The 16,791-nt window shown below is 43.4% G+C and overlaps 1 protein-coding gene across 1 annotated transcript in view; it reads right to left on the bottom strand.

Moving 5' to 3' along the window:
* LOC310922046 (ubiquitin-associated protein 2-like) overlaps nt 1–16,791 on the bottom strand; it is a 208,823-nt gene that overhangs the window by 77,973 nt on the left and 114,059 nt on the right. Inside the window, 5 exon segments of the mRNA XM_083882345.1 lie at nt 4,376–4,559; nt 9,840–9,879; nt 11,063–11,270; nt 13,008–13,180; nt 14,272–14,546. Of these exon segments, the coding sequence (XP_083738471.1) occupies nt 4,376–4,559; nt 9,840–9,879; nt 11,063–11,270; nt 13,008–13,180; nt 14,272–14,546 (880 nt within the window).

Here is a 16,791-nt window from a genome sequence, read left to right as displayed (position 1 = left end):
TGGAATCATTTCCATTTTTTAATTTTAAGAAATACAAATATAAATGAAAACACAATATTTCAAAATCAGCTAGGAAGTAAATTGTTTGGGAATAATTTTGTAGTGGTTTCACGTTCGCCGAATTCTTCTTTGCCAAATTTAGTGTAGTGGTTTGAGTATCTGCTCTTTTTTACCTCTGGGAGATAGGATTTTGGGAGAAAAAGGCAAAACAGGCCCAACTTAAACAGATAGTTTATTAACACACACTAAGGAAAAAGAGAAGAAAGAAAAATGAAACCTTCAAACACCTTTTCTCCTACCATAAACTGTTCACTTTCCCACACAATATAGAGAGAAAACTATGATTTTCAGTCAGTTGCAACCATTTAAACAGAATCTTGCATCACTTTGGGAGAGGAGTCTCTCTAGAATTTCATGGAGACACATGCCACAAGAAAAGGTCTGGTGGCTCTCAATGTCACAAATCTGCAACCGCACGGAATTTTGCAGATCTGTGCCATCCCGCCCATTTAACAGTTTCCCAAGCTGCTTATGGGCCTCAGCATATTTTGGGGTACCATATTAAGAATGCTTCTTCTAGTATAAAATAAGGATTCTCTTCTTCTATCTCTAAAATCGTCTCTATCTCAAAAGAAATAGAGACTTCCCTGAAGCCCAGGAGCCAGGGCTTCAAAATCACTTCCTCCCTAGAATCATCTTCGTCTCAAAAGCTGAGACCTCCTTATTTTACCCCAGGAGCCAGGGGGCTTACTCTATTCAAAATTCTCAATTAAATCTCAGTTATATCAATATACACAACTTTTGGCTAGAACCTGCATTCTTCCAAACAGCATTATGATATTACAAGAAATAATCCATTTCTCCATGGTTTACATCCAGAGAAGTCCAATCAAAAATGTCCACTTCCTCCATCCCTTCTTCCAATAGTCTTTATCAGTTCTTTCACTGACTTTATCTCATGCTGTCTCTCTACTTTTAAATCACTGTCTTCCATGGGGGAGGGAAAGGGTTAATGTCTTTGCCCAGAGTCTCTCTTTTTTTTTTTTTCTTCAGCTGACTCCCGGTATGGAACTTCAAGGCCGAGCAGGTGAAGCATGCTCAGGAATGCTGATAAGATGACCCTCCCCTACCCCAAGTCAGATCCAAAGCAGACTCAAACTTGGATGGCTCCCTGAGGCTCTGGAGAAAGATTCTCTTCTCCCTCGGGCCAGCAGCGCCAGCAGCCAAGCCAAGGGCACAGCCGCAGCAGCCCCTGGCGCAGAGCCAGCACTGCCGATCTGCAATCTCCTCCCCCGTCGGGAGCCGGTGGGAGAAGAAGGGACACTCTCCTGCAGGGCAGCAGCCCCCAGAGGCCTGGCCAGGCACGGCCCCAACCGCTGGAGGGAGGCGGCAGGGCCTGGACCCGAGCCTCTAACTTACAAAGTGATGTTAACTCCTTGCCAGCCGGAAGAGGAAAAGGGCTGAATCACCTGGGATCTCTGATTTAAGCCTGGGCTCTCCAGAGGCATGAACAACTCTCCAATTGGTCAGCCAAGCTGCCAATACCTGCCACAACTTCTTTAGAGAGGAAAAATCCTCACATCCGTGCTAAACTACTACAAATTTCAAACATACGACACTAAACAAACAGCAGGCACTGCAGAAAAAGTAGGAAAAACAAAGCAGGGAAATCGATTTAGCTGACATGATTGAAGCAAGAGCTACTTGAAACACTAAGTTGCTGTCCTGGGTGACCCAAAATGTTATTGTATTCCATATTTATCTGTGCCCAAAATTGTTACTGTCTCCTTAAGACCCTGCAGCAGGAAAACAACCATGCAAGGTGTGATAGTTTGGGAAGGAAGTGATTTTTTCAAGGAAGTTATAGCAAACCAAATCAGACTTTATGTTTGAAAATTGACATTTGGTATAGCCATTAGAAAGATGATACGCCTCTGGGAACACACAGGGTTAAAATTAGAGAACTCCCGGGGAAAGCTCTCTTTTTTCCAGCCCTGGAAAGAGGTAAGCTGGTCCCGGCCCCTCTCCTTGCCATGGGGAGGGCCAGGCCCTGTCTGGGGCTGGGCCCCAGGTTAGGGCAGGGTCTGATGACTACTAGGCAGGGGGAGGGGAGGAGAGAGATACCTGTTCCGGGTAGATCGGGCCTCCCATGGCTGATAACATCTGCCGATAAAGGTGGGGCCGGGCTGGGCCCTGTTTTGCTGCAGCGCTGGCTGGACCGGACCCCGCTCCACCACACAGCCCAGCCGGCTCAGCCCGCAGCACGGCTCGGTTGAGATCCTGGCCACTGAGGTCCTGGCTGCTGAGATTCCTGACCGCCATTTCCCCAGGCCACTCTGATCTCTCAGTGTGAGTTCTCCCTCCTCCCCCCATCTGCATGGCTTTGAAATCCAACACCGAGCTGCAGCCCAAGAGGGACAGACCAGGGCAAGATGTTAATTCTTTCACTGCACAAAACGAGACCTGAGGACATTAACCCTTTCCCCAAGTGAGAGGAAAAGAGTCAGTGAGACGTGGAGAGACACAGCATGAGACTAAAGTCAGTGAAGAGAGAGAGAGAGAGTAAAAGTCCTAATTGGGAGGAAGATAGAGGAGTTGCCTAGTTTGGGCTGGAATTCTCTTGTGAGGCCATGGAGAATGGACTAAAATATCCCTATAATTTACAGAATGTTTTTTTTTAGGGGGATGCAAAGTTCTAGTCATAGCCATGAGCTGATGTAGCTGTGATCTAATGGAGAATTTTGAACAGAGGAAGATGGCCATAAAGAGATATGAAGCCCTCTGCCCCCAGGGAAAAAGACCTGTTTCTTGTGATGAAGATGATTTTGGAGATAGATGAAGAAAACCTTCATTTTATACTAGAACAGTCATCCTTAAACTGTACTCTAAGAAAAAGCTGATATGCCCATGAGTGCAGCTGTGGGAAGGCTGCCAAATGGGAGGAACTTCACGGTTTTCAGAATTCCCCAGTGGCTGCAGATTTGTGACATGAGAGCCACCAGAGAATTATTTCTTGTGGCAATGTCTCCATGGGAATTCTAAGAGAGGTTCCTCTCCCTAAGAACTGATGAAAGACTATTTTAAGGTGGTGAAACGGACTGAAAATCCCAGGTTTTGTCTCTTCATATTGTTAGTGAGAAAGTGAACAGTTGTGGGGGGAGAAGTGTTTTGAAGGTTTCATTTTGATTCTCATTCTTTTCTTTTAGTGTTTGTTAATAAACCTATCTTTTAAGTTTGAGCTGTCTTTGCTTGTCTCCTAATCATATCTCACAGCAGAAAAAAAGTAAATAATTATGGTAGACACTCAGACCACTGCACTAATTTTGGGAAACAGAAATTGGCAAACATGAAACCACTACACAAGGGCTGGGAAGTGCCCAGGTTTTTTGAGGTTGAGGCACTCAGGCAGAGCTCTCTCTTGCCTCATGGCTCTGGCTTTTTTCCTTTTGCTCCTGCAGGGAGATAGAGCCAAGGCACCAGTAGGCATAGGCTCTCCTTTGGGTTTCTTTTGTTTTTTGTTTTTTTCCTACAGGATTGCCTCAGGTAGTTTTTTTTCTGAGAGGCAGTCCTGGACTGCCTCAAGGCAAACTACACAAGTTTGAGTGCCTGCCTGCAGCTCTGGCATTGCAACAGAAGAACAGAACAGCCCCAGCTCACCAGCAGTGCTCAGTGGAAATGGGAAGGAGCAGTCTGAATTGCCCCAGCTGGCTGCCTTGCCATCTTCTACCAAGAGGAAGGCAAAGTCCCTGCATGAGTTCTAGGCCTTGACCAAGTCCCAGCTGCCAGTGTGCCAGCTACCTTCACCAATGGAGCTGCTGCTGCTGCCGGAGAGAAAAGAAGGGGGAGGGCTGCTGCCATCTTTGTCTTTCCACACATGGTTGTCTGTGGAGGGCACCATCTTGGGGGAGGGGTTACTATGCCATTTTTTAATTTCTCCTTGTTCCCAGGGAGTCTGCGAGATTTCAACAATTTTGTAACTAGTGACTTACTGTTATTATGTTTGCCTGTTTCTGTTTTGGTTTTTTAGCAAACTATTTTTTCACTTATATCTACTCATATTCATCATTCCTTATTGGTGGAAAGGGATTGCTTAAAACTAAAGGGGAGGTAACTTATTTCAAAGTGTCCACCTCTTAACTTGTCTTAAACCAAGACAACCATGAAAACTTCAGGGCAGCAGCTGCTCTATCATTAAGAGGCAGCCCAAAGCTCATACTTTGCAATCACAAACATCCTGGCCTCTTCTGAATCTCCCTCCTAATTCTAGTTAATGTCAGAAAAGGAGACCCTGGTGCCTGACAGCCACATACACAATCACCTTTGTCTGTCCTTTCCTGACAATTGAACCTCTTTCAGTTTATCACATCTACTGTACCTGCTTAACTGTGAGAGTGAGCTGCTGGCCAGATCACTGGACTGAGGCAAGCTGGGAAAAGTTCCTGTGTGCTGCGATGCTAAAGGCAGAAGTGAAGCAGTAGTGGACATCATGCTGGGCAGAGAACCAGCAGAAGGTAGTGAGGGAGAAGGCTCTGTCTTAAGCGCAGGAACTGATGAAGTAGCTGCAACAAATTAAAAAGAGACATTCAAAGACAAATTCCAGCATACTTGACATCCCAGCCTGTATTCAGGAACACAAGTGTTCTCCCCTTGGTTTACAAAGCTGACCATTAAGAACCAATAACAGTATCAAGAATCAGACTATTAATGAAAATTCAAACAGCAACATAACTATAATTTTTTTCCCTTTAGGCTCTTCACCTACAGTAGATTTTTAATTTTCAATGCTATGTGTGTAGCAAACTAGTCTTCTACACTTTACCTCCCACTATCTGGATTACTACCTTTTTGCTCACAAGTCAATCCTCACTTTTAAATTCCTTGCATTTGGTTCCACAAACAGAAGTCATTTGTGCTGTACAAATCTTCTTTTGCCTACAGCTCTGCTTCTTCATTGCAACCTACACAGCACCTTTGATATTAAAGACTTGGATCGCTGGAGTACTGTAAGAGATGGTCTGAAGATCCCTCGTCTGCCTCACGACCATCATCAAGGACAGAGACCAAAACCCCTAAAAGGACTCTAAAACCCCAACACAGGAGTTCTGGCCTGGCTGAGGTAGGACGTCTGCCAAGTGTTGCCTGCAGGTGTGTTCAATAGAAAAAAACCTGGCATCCATTTCAATCGGAACATCAGAACCTGAGCAGAAACAATGGGCAATTCATGGTGAATTGACTGCACTTACTGACGGCTGACCTGTTCTGAATTCTCAAAATGAACACACTGTAACGATTTCCCCACCTTTTGGCCAACTGCCTGTCGCTTTGGAAAGGACTATAAGGACCCTGAGTTAACCAAAGACTTTGAGATCTCCCCACGAAAGAAGACGGATCTATTGGCCGGACCACGAGGACTTCGTCTCTCTGTTGGTAGCTATTACCCACCCCCTCTTTCTCTTTACTCGCTATCCTTTATTTCCCTTCAAATCCTTCTATTGCATTTGCTGATGGCACTAATAAAAGTGCATTTGTTTTGATAAATGCTGAAATCCCCTCTGTGTTGTTTTTTGCACTCTGAGATCAGTTAACAAACCATCACGACACCCACTTGCATTAGCAGATCGTGACAAGTACAAGGGCACATACAACTTATCAGTTCAGAGAACTGAGTCAAATGTTTAATGCAGTAGAATAAAAGAAGCTATGATAAAAGGCCACAACTGGGTACAGCATTAAGTACTTTTGATGGCTAGAGTTGTCAAATATTGCCTAACTCTATGTGACCTAGATAACAAAAAGCTTTAAGCATGAATAGTGCTTTTTCAGGTACATAGAGTAGAACTTGTTTACCACAGATGTACCTTTCCAAAGGATCACTATACTAAGACACTGAACAACTCTACTGCCCAACAGAATACCTACCTGTTTCTACACTTATTTCTTGTTCTCTGAAGATAATACACAAAATTAGAGGAATTCATTCACCAATAAAAACAAGAGAGAGTTGAGCCCTGCCTTCTGCTGGGCCATGCTTCCATACCACATCAGAGACCACTAGCCAGTGGATCATCACGAAATTGCAATGCATGTAAAGACAATCTTAGAATGGTCACAAAAGAAAATTCACATATACACTCAGAAGGTACACATCACAGTCTGTTCAAGTTACTGGTTTGCTTTCCTCACTAAATGACTGTCCTGGGTTGTGGTGTAGGATGTACACAAAGTATTTATTCTATCACCATCTTCATGAACTGTTGAAACCAAGTGGGGCAGTGTTCTAGTGTTGGGCTGTCTTCTGCTAATGGCCCATCAACGCCTTGCCCATGACTCACAGGTAACTCCCTCCAGGAGCTATGTCTGTTTAATGGGCCATCAAGGACCCACTTCACAACTCATCATCCCATTGTGAGATGCTCCGCCCAGGGGGAGGAGCCAAGCATTCTCACCTGGATATAAGCTGGTATGTGGGACAGTGCAAGCAGCACTTACCTACTGGATTCCCAGAGGACCAGAGCTACCAGACCTTTCTACAGGATCACTGCTTCAGGAAGACCACCTCATCTGGACTGCTTCCACCATCCTGCTCAGGTTGTATTCTGACTCTGTCAGTGGTCCTTTGTGTTATTGCATTTATTTTATTTTATTTTTACCTTTTTACCTTTCTTCTCATTAAATTATATCTCTGACTTGGAGCCTCTCACTCGTTTTGCTTTCAAACCACGACAATAACCCAAGTCAGGTTGCTGGATTCCTATACAACCAGAAATCAAGAAGTCTTGGCCTTGGCAATAAGCATGAGGGTAACTGACAACAGAGAAGGAAATTCTATAGAAGATCAGATTCAAGACCATTTAAGGAACCTGAAATCCATGGGAACTAAAGAGATACATCTCTGGATCTGGAGGGAACTGGCAGAGGAAGTAGCTAAGCCACTATCCCATCATATTTGAGAAGTCATGGCAGTCCAGTGAAGTTCCCACTGACTGAGAAAGGGGAATGTGGTGGATGAGAGAAGAGTGACTGACATCATCTACCTGGACTTGTACAAAGCATTTGACACTGTCCCGCACAACATCCTTGTCTCAACTGGAGAGACATGGATTTGATGGGTGCACCATGCGGTGCATAAGGAGTTGGCTGGATGGTCGCACTCAAAGAGTTGCAGTCAAGGGCTCAATGTCCAAGTGGAGACCAGTGACGAGTGGTTTTCCTCAGGGGTTGGTGTTGGGACTGGTACTGTTTAACATCTTTGTTGGTGACATGGACAGGGGGATTGAGTGCACCCTCAGCAAGTTTCCTGATGAGACCAAAATGTGGGGTTCAGTTGATGCACTGGAAGGAAGGGATACCCATCCAGAGTGACCTTGACAGGTGGGCCACTGCAAACTTCATGAAGTTCAAGTCCAAGTGCAAGGTCCTGCACATGGGTCAGGGAAATCCGAAGCACAAATAGAAGGTGGGTGGAGAATGGATTGAGAACAGCCCTGGAGAGAAGGACTTGGGTGTCTTGGTGAATGAAAAAATTAATATAAACCAGCAACGTGCACTTGCAGCCAAGAAAGCAGTGTATCCTGGGCTGCATCAAAAGTAATGTGACCAGTAGGTTGAGGGAGGGGATTCTGTCCCTCTACTCTGCTCTCATGAGACCCCCACCTGGAGTACTGTGTCCAGCTCTGGAGGCCCCAACATCAGAATGAGGTGGACCTGATGGAGTGAGTCCAGATAGGGACAAGATAGTGATCAGAGGGCCGGAGCACCTCTCCTGTGAAGATAGGCTGAGAGAGTTGGGATTGTTCACCCTGAAGAGAAGGCTCCAAGGAGGCCTTTTAACAGACTTCTAGTACCTAAAGGGGCTCTAATAGCACTAGAAAGGGACTTTTCAGAAGGGCATGGAGTGACAGGGCAGAGGGGAACGGCTTTAAGCTGAAAAAGGGTAGGTTTAGATTAGATATTAGGAAGAAATTCTTTCCTGTGAGGGTAGAGGCACTGGTACAAGTTGCCCAGAGAAGCTGTGGCTGCCTTATCTCTGGAAGTCTTGGATGGGGCTTGAAGCAACTTGGTCAAGTGGAAGGTGTCCCTGCCTAAGGCAGGGGGTTGGAACTAGAATTGAAATCCCTTCCAATACAAACCATTCTATGAACTAAGAATATTATCAGTACATGCAGAAAGGAAAATGTCAGTACTTTCAAATGTTAAAATGAGAGAATTACACAATAGTTTGGATTCATGAAATAGATACATGGAAGAAGACTGATTCCAGTTTACATGCTTGAGATATAGAAAAGAACAAAAGTGTTCTCAAAGGGGAACTGGCTCAGAAAAAGGGACTAATAAAGCTGTTACAGAATAATTACAAAAATATTAGGATCTCAAAATATTGTTTTCCATAGGAATAAAAACGAATTCTGTAGTGAATTACATACATTGTTCATTAATTCTCTACACAAGAGTAAGAAACTTTTCCACTTGAAAAGTTGTTTTTATATATAACAATCTTTCAAGTGGTAGCTTGTTGCAGACAGGTAGAGATATTATAAAAGAAAGATCTTATAAAATATGGTTTAGGCTCTGCTACTCTAGCTAAGCTAATAACTAACTTGTAAGTTTCCATAAGGAAGAATTAGAGGAATGAGAAAACAATTAGCACAATAACCTATTTTAGTAAGAGAACTGTTTGCACCTGTATAAACAATAAATCTATCCCATGAGAATCAGTGAACAAAATATGTAAACAATCCAAGAATAGAGAGATTTGATGGAAAGGTAAAGTGCCAGTTAATAACCAATGAATTGAGTGGCAAGAAAGCTACTAGCCAATTGGAGTTGAACACGAGGTCTGTGAAAACTGTATAAAAATAAGTTATGTGAATAAAGGATGGGCTTCTTCCTGTATGAAGAAATTGAGTCCCGGCTTTATTATTGCAACAGTAACTCTTTGGGCATATACACTCCTCCCGCTCATTTAAATTTAACTTAGCACTAACAAAACATTGTTTATAGGTTTGAATGCCCAACTTCTTTCTACTCAGAAGTATAAAAAAAACAGTACGCCCTATTAGTGACCTACCTGAAGAGATGCTTAAGAGGAAGACAGACTTAAAGTGTTGGAATTCCAAAAGATGTTAATTCACACTGCTGCCGTTGAAAATGTCCATAGAGCAGAACATAAAGGTCAGAGGATTGAAAACTAGAATTTAATTTAATTATTTTAACTCCAGGAACAGAGATGTAGGGATGCTACAAGTAAAATGCCACATAAGAACCTAGCCGAGATGAAGATAACAGTAACACCTGTATTAGAGCCAGTATTATGTTATTCTTACTCCAATGCAAGGGAACAAAGTACCTGGTAGAGGGAGCATGTTAGTCACCCTTATTCCCCACAGGCTTCTAATAGGGCACAAGCAGCACTACACCAAATGAGAGGTGCATTCGAAGAATGTGACTTTGTGTCATTATAGCTAAATGCTATTCACAGCTTCCCAGCTGGGAATTAGAAGAATTACTATTAAAATTTATATTATTTTTTAATTTTTTTATTTTCTACTAATTTTGGCAGATAAATTCAAAAGAAAAAGCAGCAGTAAATCAGCTGCTTTAATTCTAAGACTGCTTAGGTTTGTAGATTTAATAGAGCTGCTTTCACACTTTGGTTTTAGTCAAGCAGCAAGTAGTATATCCTATGGAAATACAAATTAAACTCAAAAGAGTCAGAAATAAAATAGTCCATGAGAACAATATAAAATGTTAAACCAGACATCACTGCTACAGTTGTGCACACAGCAAGTAGTAAGGAAAGATCAGAAAGCCCTGTGCACAACCAAGCTTTGTAAACTTACTGTCAAGAGTTGCCTGTGTTCTAACACTGCTGTGCCCGTTCTGTAAACAAAGAGAAATGGATGAATAAATTATCAAATAGGAATATTAAATTTTCAGACCAAACCACACACAGAACACACTTCATGCAAAATTCTATATTCATTCTAAATTGAAAGACCAAAAAGACAGAAAATTAACTTTTTTATAGCTTTTAACAAAACCACATAATAAAGTTGTCTCAAGTGTGAGGTGTACTGAACATACAGAATCCCATATACTGCCCATAATACACTCATCAGCAGGAGACCATTCCATCTACTGTATATAACATAAACTTCAGGTTCGCACAGATATGAAAGAAAGAATTGCTATAACATATAGGAAATGGTTGTGCTTTTGATCTAATGCAACTCACAATTTTAACTATCCAAGTTACACAGAGATGCCAATTCCAATTTTTTTCCATTGAAAGATAAGACTTGAGAGGCACCAGTTGTTTTTTGGATAATGCTGGAGTACAGAAGCGGATAGTCTATGCTTGATCCTCAGCAGTAAATACTAACTAGTGCAGAAGACAAGTGTGACTGAGCCATTACATAACAAAGGCCAGGAGTAAATAAACTTACAAACTCTCACAAGTTCCTTAAATATTTGATAAAATAAATTCTCTTAAAACAAACCTACATTCCATATACAGAGTAGGTGCTTTTGAATATCTGCTGAGACTCTCTCTGTCCTAGACTAGATCTGTCCTTATGCTTTTTAAAATAAAAGATGAAACTAATTCCAACTGCTGTTTAAATCCAACAAAAGAGTAATGCTAGAAGGGCCACAAACAGTTTGGGATCCATTTTCTAGGTGCCATATTAATTTAATAAATAATATACCTTTGGATGGAAATGGTCAAGTTATGGCAAAATACTATGACTGATATTTGCATACAGAGATAGTCCCTTTTTTAAAAACTAACCTTCAGGGAAGGAAACTCAACTAGAATGTTAAGTGTTACTAAGAATAAAGGTCAAACAGCAATTTAAGATGTCAAAACCCATAAAAGCAGAGGCTCTTATATCCCATATACAAGAAATGGATACAAAATAGGAAAAGAAAAAACAACAGTGGCCTTGGGAATCAAGAATACCTCTTGGGTTAATTAAAATATTACCATATCTGGGTAATACAAGTCTAACACCGATAAGAATATTTCCCTTTTGTCAAAGTCTTATTTTGGGATTTCACTCACTGTAACTTCAACAGGGGTTGGTTCAGATGGAGCCATGGAGCTTTGGTACACTATCCTACTAAGCACAGAAGTCTGCTCATAGGAGGAAGTTGTTACTGGGCTAGTGCTCTGGGCTGAGCAGGTCAGACTGGAAGAGCTGATGGCAGAGGTTGTGTAGGTGGACTCCTGTACTGTATTGGATATTGGCAGAGAAGTATTCAAAGGATCACTGGAAAAAGTAAAAATTATTTATCAGCATGGCAAACTACATCTCAAATACCTTTGTGAAAATATCAGCTCCTATATAGTTATCTAGAACTACCTTAAACATGCAGTCAAATATCCATTATTTATACTAGAAAATCTAATAATGAGAAAAATTATATAATTTTACTTTGGTCCCCAGTAATCAGTTTCAAAACCATCAGCTGCACTAAGCACCATTCATCTTCCTCCTGCCAGCCCAACCAAAACAAGAGTTTACACACAAGCACTTTTTTTGGTCATGTTATTTTCACCTTCTCAAAGGATATATTAATGAACATTAACTCTTTTTTAAACAACTAGAACCATAATGTCTGGTATATGATGAGAAACACACGGTCTCTTAACAACAGAATTCTGTCATTAAAGTAGCAGTCTAACAGAACTATGCAGAGGAAAAATACTTTAAAACATGTAAGATTGTTTTACTTTCTAAACAACTATTTTTTATTGGTTTTTTTTAGTTTACAGAACTAGAAATTAATGTGAAAGTTCATTTTTAATAATATTTCTGATTCAACTCTGGGAAACTTCTTACTGAAGCCAATTTTTGAATGAATAAGGAAGAAAAAACGGGTTACTAGTGTGTTGGCATTTATCATTGGCCATTTTAGCATTTCAATAAGAGGTTCTGCATAATGAAATACTGGCTTTTTTCTCATCCCATAGAAGGATCAGATTTGTAATCTGGTTCCAATCTACTAATACACATATATGTTACAAAGGCCATCTCTCCTGGACCAAAAAGCAGAAAAAAAATTGTGTTGTGAGGAACAAACCCTCAAACAAATTTAAAAATCAGGAAAGTTAAACACAAAATAGCAATTTTATAAAGGGTAGCTTAATTATAAGGTTATATACATTCATGTCATCTCCAGCTTCACACTGACCCATCAAGGGAGATTTTGATTGTAATTAGAAAATAAATTTATTCTTTAAGATGTCATCCACAAAAAACACTTCATGGAATCACAGAACAATTAGGTTGAAAAAGACCTCTGAGATTGAGTCCAACCGATAACCAAATACCACCTTGTCAACCAGACCTTGGCACTAAGTGCCACATCCAGTCTTTCCTTAAACACCTTCAGGGACGGTGACTACCACCATCCTGGGCAGCCCATTCCAATGTCTAATCACCCTTTCTGGGAAGAAATTATTGCTAATGTCCAACCTGAACTTCCCCTGTTGCAGCTTAAGACTGTCCTCTTGTCCTGTCCCCTGGGAGCAGAGCCCAACCCTCACCTGGTTCCACCCTCCTGTCAGGGAGTTGTAGAGAGCGAGAAGGTCCCCCCTGAGCATCCCCTTCTCCAGGATAAACATACCCAGCTCCCTCAGCTGTTCCTCATAGGACATGCACTCCAGACTCTTCACCAGTTCTCTTACCTTTCTCTGGACTCACTCTAGCACTTCAATGTCCTTCCTGAATTGAGGGGCCCAGAACTGAACACAGGACTCGAGGTGTGACCTCACCAGTGCCAAGTACAGGGGAAGAATCATTTTCCTGGCCCTGCTGGCCACACTATTGCTGATACAGGCCAGGATGCCATTGACCTTCTTGGCCACTTGGGCACATGTTCACCTTACATGTCATCATATTTCCCCCCTCTAATTACATGGCAGTTGTGCCTTGATGTTTTTGGCACAAACTTGACCCCTTAAAGAAGACATGCAAGAATGCAGGAGGGGAACTCACACATACTTGACAGATTTTGAGTGCAAGCTATTGTTGGTTGCCTGGCTGGTATTCTCACTGCTTGAAGTTGATCCTAATTCTGTGAGCGTAGGCTCTGATCCAAACTCCAAAGCTCCAAACTGAACATTTAATCCCGTCACATCTGCTGATCCAGGCATCTCCACTGCAGAGGCAGGAATCTTAAAGGAGGAAAAAACCCAACATAATTCCTTTGCATGCACTATCTGTAAAAAAGATATAAGTAACTGACACTCTTGTCCCTTAACTACAGGCTTCTTCAGTTACTGGCTCAGCCTTTGCTGCTAACTAGATCTGTGACAACCCCTCACTTTACATAAATTAACTACATTCTTGTAAACTGAAATTAATTCATTGATTCTGTGCCCTGATCTGGAGCTGAAAGAGTAAGCCGTACTACTCTACAATATCAAAGTGTCATCTGTGATCATCCCCCTCAGCCAATATTCATCTCGTGGCTACTAAGTCAATCCAAAAATCACATGGCAACAGTAATTTTCTACACAGAACAATTAGATATGTGCTTGGAAAAGACATCACTGTATTTTGAACCTAAAAACTCTTCAGCTTTGAATTTCCTGCTTTATAAACAAGAAACAGACCATGGTCTTTGCTCTCCTTCTTCCTAGAAACTTATATATAGAATCATTAAGGTTGGAAAAGACCCTTAAGGTCAATCCCTACCATTAATCTAGGTCCACAACTAAACCATGTCTCTAAGCACCACATCTACACGTTTTTTTAAATACCTCCAAGGATGGTGACTCCACCACCTTCCTGGGCAGCCTGTTCCAATGCTTGACAACCCTTTCTGTAAAGAAATTTTTCCTAATATCCTATCTAAACCTCCCTGGGTGCAACTTGAGGCCATTTCCTCTTGTCTTGTCAATTGTTACCTGGGAGAAGAGACCAACCCCTGCCTGACTCCATCCTCCTGTCAGTTGTAGAGAGGGAGAAGGTCCCCAAGCCTCCTTTTCTCCAGGTTAAGCCCTCCCAGCTCCCTCAGCTGCTCCTCATAGGACTTGTGCTCCAGCCCCTTCACCAGCTTCATTACCCTTCTCTGGACTTGCTTCAGAATCTCAATATCCTTCCTGAATTGAGGGGCCCAGAACTGGACACAGGACTCGAGGTGTAGCCTCACCAGTACCAAGTATAGAGGAACAATCGCTTCCCTGGTCCTGCTGGCCATACTATTGTTTATACAAGCTTTTGTATGCTTATATGTTTACTAAGGGCAGACTCAATTACCCACCTTGGATGCTGGAGTTATCCTCCGTTTTGGTGGTTTTATCTGCTTCTGCTGGGTTTGGCAGGCAGTCACTTCCTGGTTATCCATAGATATAGTGGGGAGCTGTAATATTTTTCTAACAGCGGTAGAGGTGTCGACTGGTGATGGCTTGTGGAGTTTTACCTGGGAGGAGAAGGACTCCAGCCCAGGAGGAGGAACAGGGGCTGTCTGTGTTTGTTGTTGCTGTCGCTGGGTCAGATGGCTTAGAACTGGGGATGGTTGAGGCTGCGATTTCAAGTCTGGTCAGTGTTGGGAAAAAGAAACATCAAAATTAAAGCATTAAACTCTGCTCTTCATGCTTCTACCCTTTTTGAAACAATCTGGGTGACCTGACACACTGGACAGCTATGATTTTATAGAGCGTGCAAGTCTCAGACATCACACAAGTTTCATACTGAACATTACCACCATAATAATAAAGCTAACACTTGATATTCTCTACTTTAAATAAACAGCTGTGGGCAAGTGTTGGAGTCCAGGGCATCCCTCTGGGCGCCCTGGGAAGTCACAGACCTCGGTAGAGAGGCCTGGGACCCAAAAAAGAGGGTCTGGGGTCTGTGCAGGGGGATTTGCCTGGCACAGAGCCCAGGAAGACACAGGCTTTGATTTTGGTCCATGAGAAAAACATCCAACAGAGAGAAGAATTGCAAGTCACAAAGGTGTTACTGAGAGTAGTGTAGTTATCACTGTGCAGAAGATTTTGTAGTTATGGATTTTTAGAATGTAGATGCAAAGGGACAAGATGGTGGTTTTAGGGCGGTGCCCTAGGTTCTTCTTCTTCTCCCTTGGCATCCATCTTCTGCAGTGACATGGGCACAAAATAGTTTCAGTGGATTGGATCAAAGTAGAAATGACCCTGTTAGTATAGGTGATAGACATTGGCACAGAATTGTAAACAATGGGTACGTAGTTATCTGTATAAGAGGTAGCGACCTCCCATCACGGGGGGAGTCGCCTTGTGTCCGAGCTGCTGAGAACACCATGGCCGGACACAGGGGAGTCGCCTTGTGTCCGAGCTGCTGTGAACACCATGGCCAGACACAGGGGAAGGGGAGTCACCTCGTGTCCAGGCTGCTGTGAACATCTTGGCCGGACACAGAGAATTGTAAGATAAGAACTAATAAACAACGCGAGAAACCAGAAAAGCAAGACCTTGAGACTCCTCATCATTCTCGCGCCGAACACCGAGCACCGAGCTGAGCACAGAACACAGGGACACAGAGTCAGACAGCAGACCCTAAATCCTTCAGAGGTCAAGAGGGAAAATCACTCCCTTCGTGCCCACACGAACCACCAGCCAGCCTTGGAATCTCGGGTGAGGAAACAACCGACTAAACCCCGAGAATTGGCGTCCCTGGGTGGGCACACGAATAGGCACACGAGTGGGCACATAGATGGACATGAACGGGCACGAATGGACACCGGTGTGGGCAGAATCGGTGCTTTCCAGTGGACACAGCAAAACCTCTGAAGCAAAAAAGACAAGCTAAGAAGACAGGGGAAGAAATCTCTAACCAGAGATGTCAGCGGATTGCAAATTCACCTCGGACCGACGAGTTCCAAGGGCCCAGGACTCGTCTCCTGAAATCTGCAGGTCGGTGATCAGGAAACCTCCGAACTGAATTTGAGAACACCTGCACTGCATTCTTCAATTTTGGTAAGAACAGTTAAATTTAGAACACGGGGGGAGACCCTCTCCCGGGAAAAATAAGGGAAAACCTTCTCCGTGCAGCAGCAGAGTAGCGGGGAGGGAGGAAGAAACACCTTACCCGCTGGCCTGCAGCCAGCACCGAGTTTGTCTGTGGCCAGCAGCGAGCAACGAGTTCTTTTGCTGGCCGGCAGCCAAGCAGGTCCTGTCGTCTGTTATCAGCAGACGGGTCTCATACACCTCTTACAGGAGGTGGGGAAGGGGAGAGCCATCAGCCTCCCCTGGGATTTAATAGGAAAGGGGAGATACCAGCACCCTCAAGATTACCGCAGGGAGGTCAAAAAACCCTCGAGACAGGAGAGTCAGCAAGTCTCCTTGAGTTTAGCACAGGGGAGACACCAACTTTCCTTGTGTTTGCCACAGTCCTCAGGAATTCAGTCCCAGAAATTCATCTCGGGAAAGTCAAAACTTCTAATCCATCCCAAGATAAGGACATGCTTGTTTTCGAGGCATGTTCCGTGAGCACGGGACACTTGCCGCAGCAGTGGGGGAGGGAGAAGTGAGACAAAGTGCATCCAGGAGTCTTTTCACCCTCCCTCAGACACAGCGCGTTCAAACACAGCGTAAAAGTTTTCCACTGCCCTTTCCCCTTCAGCGCAGGGACAGACAGAGAGAGGGGGGAAGGGGGAGTGGAGGAGACACCAGGAAAACAGGGAAAACAAGCCCAGATCGCGTCAGTGGTGAGAGATAACACTGCGGCGTGTGCGCGCGAAAGCGATCGCGATGGGGGCGGCCGGGGAGTGCCCCGTGTCGGGACAGCGCGGGGGCGGCGCGGG

Source organism: Zosterops lateralis (genome assembly GCF_965231275.1).
Source record: "Zosterops lateralis genome assembly, chromosome: W".
Lineage (NCBI taxonomy): Eukaryota > Metazoa > Chordata > Aves > Passeriformes > Zosteropidae > Zosterops > Zosterops lateralis.
The sequence above is the reverse complement of the archived record's forward strand: the minus strand, read 5'-3'. Positions and strand labels throughout refer to the sequence as shown.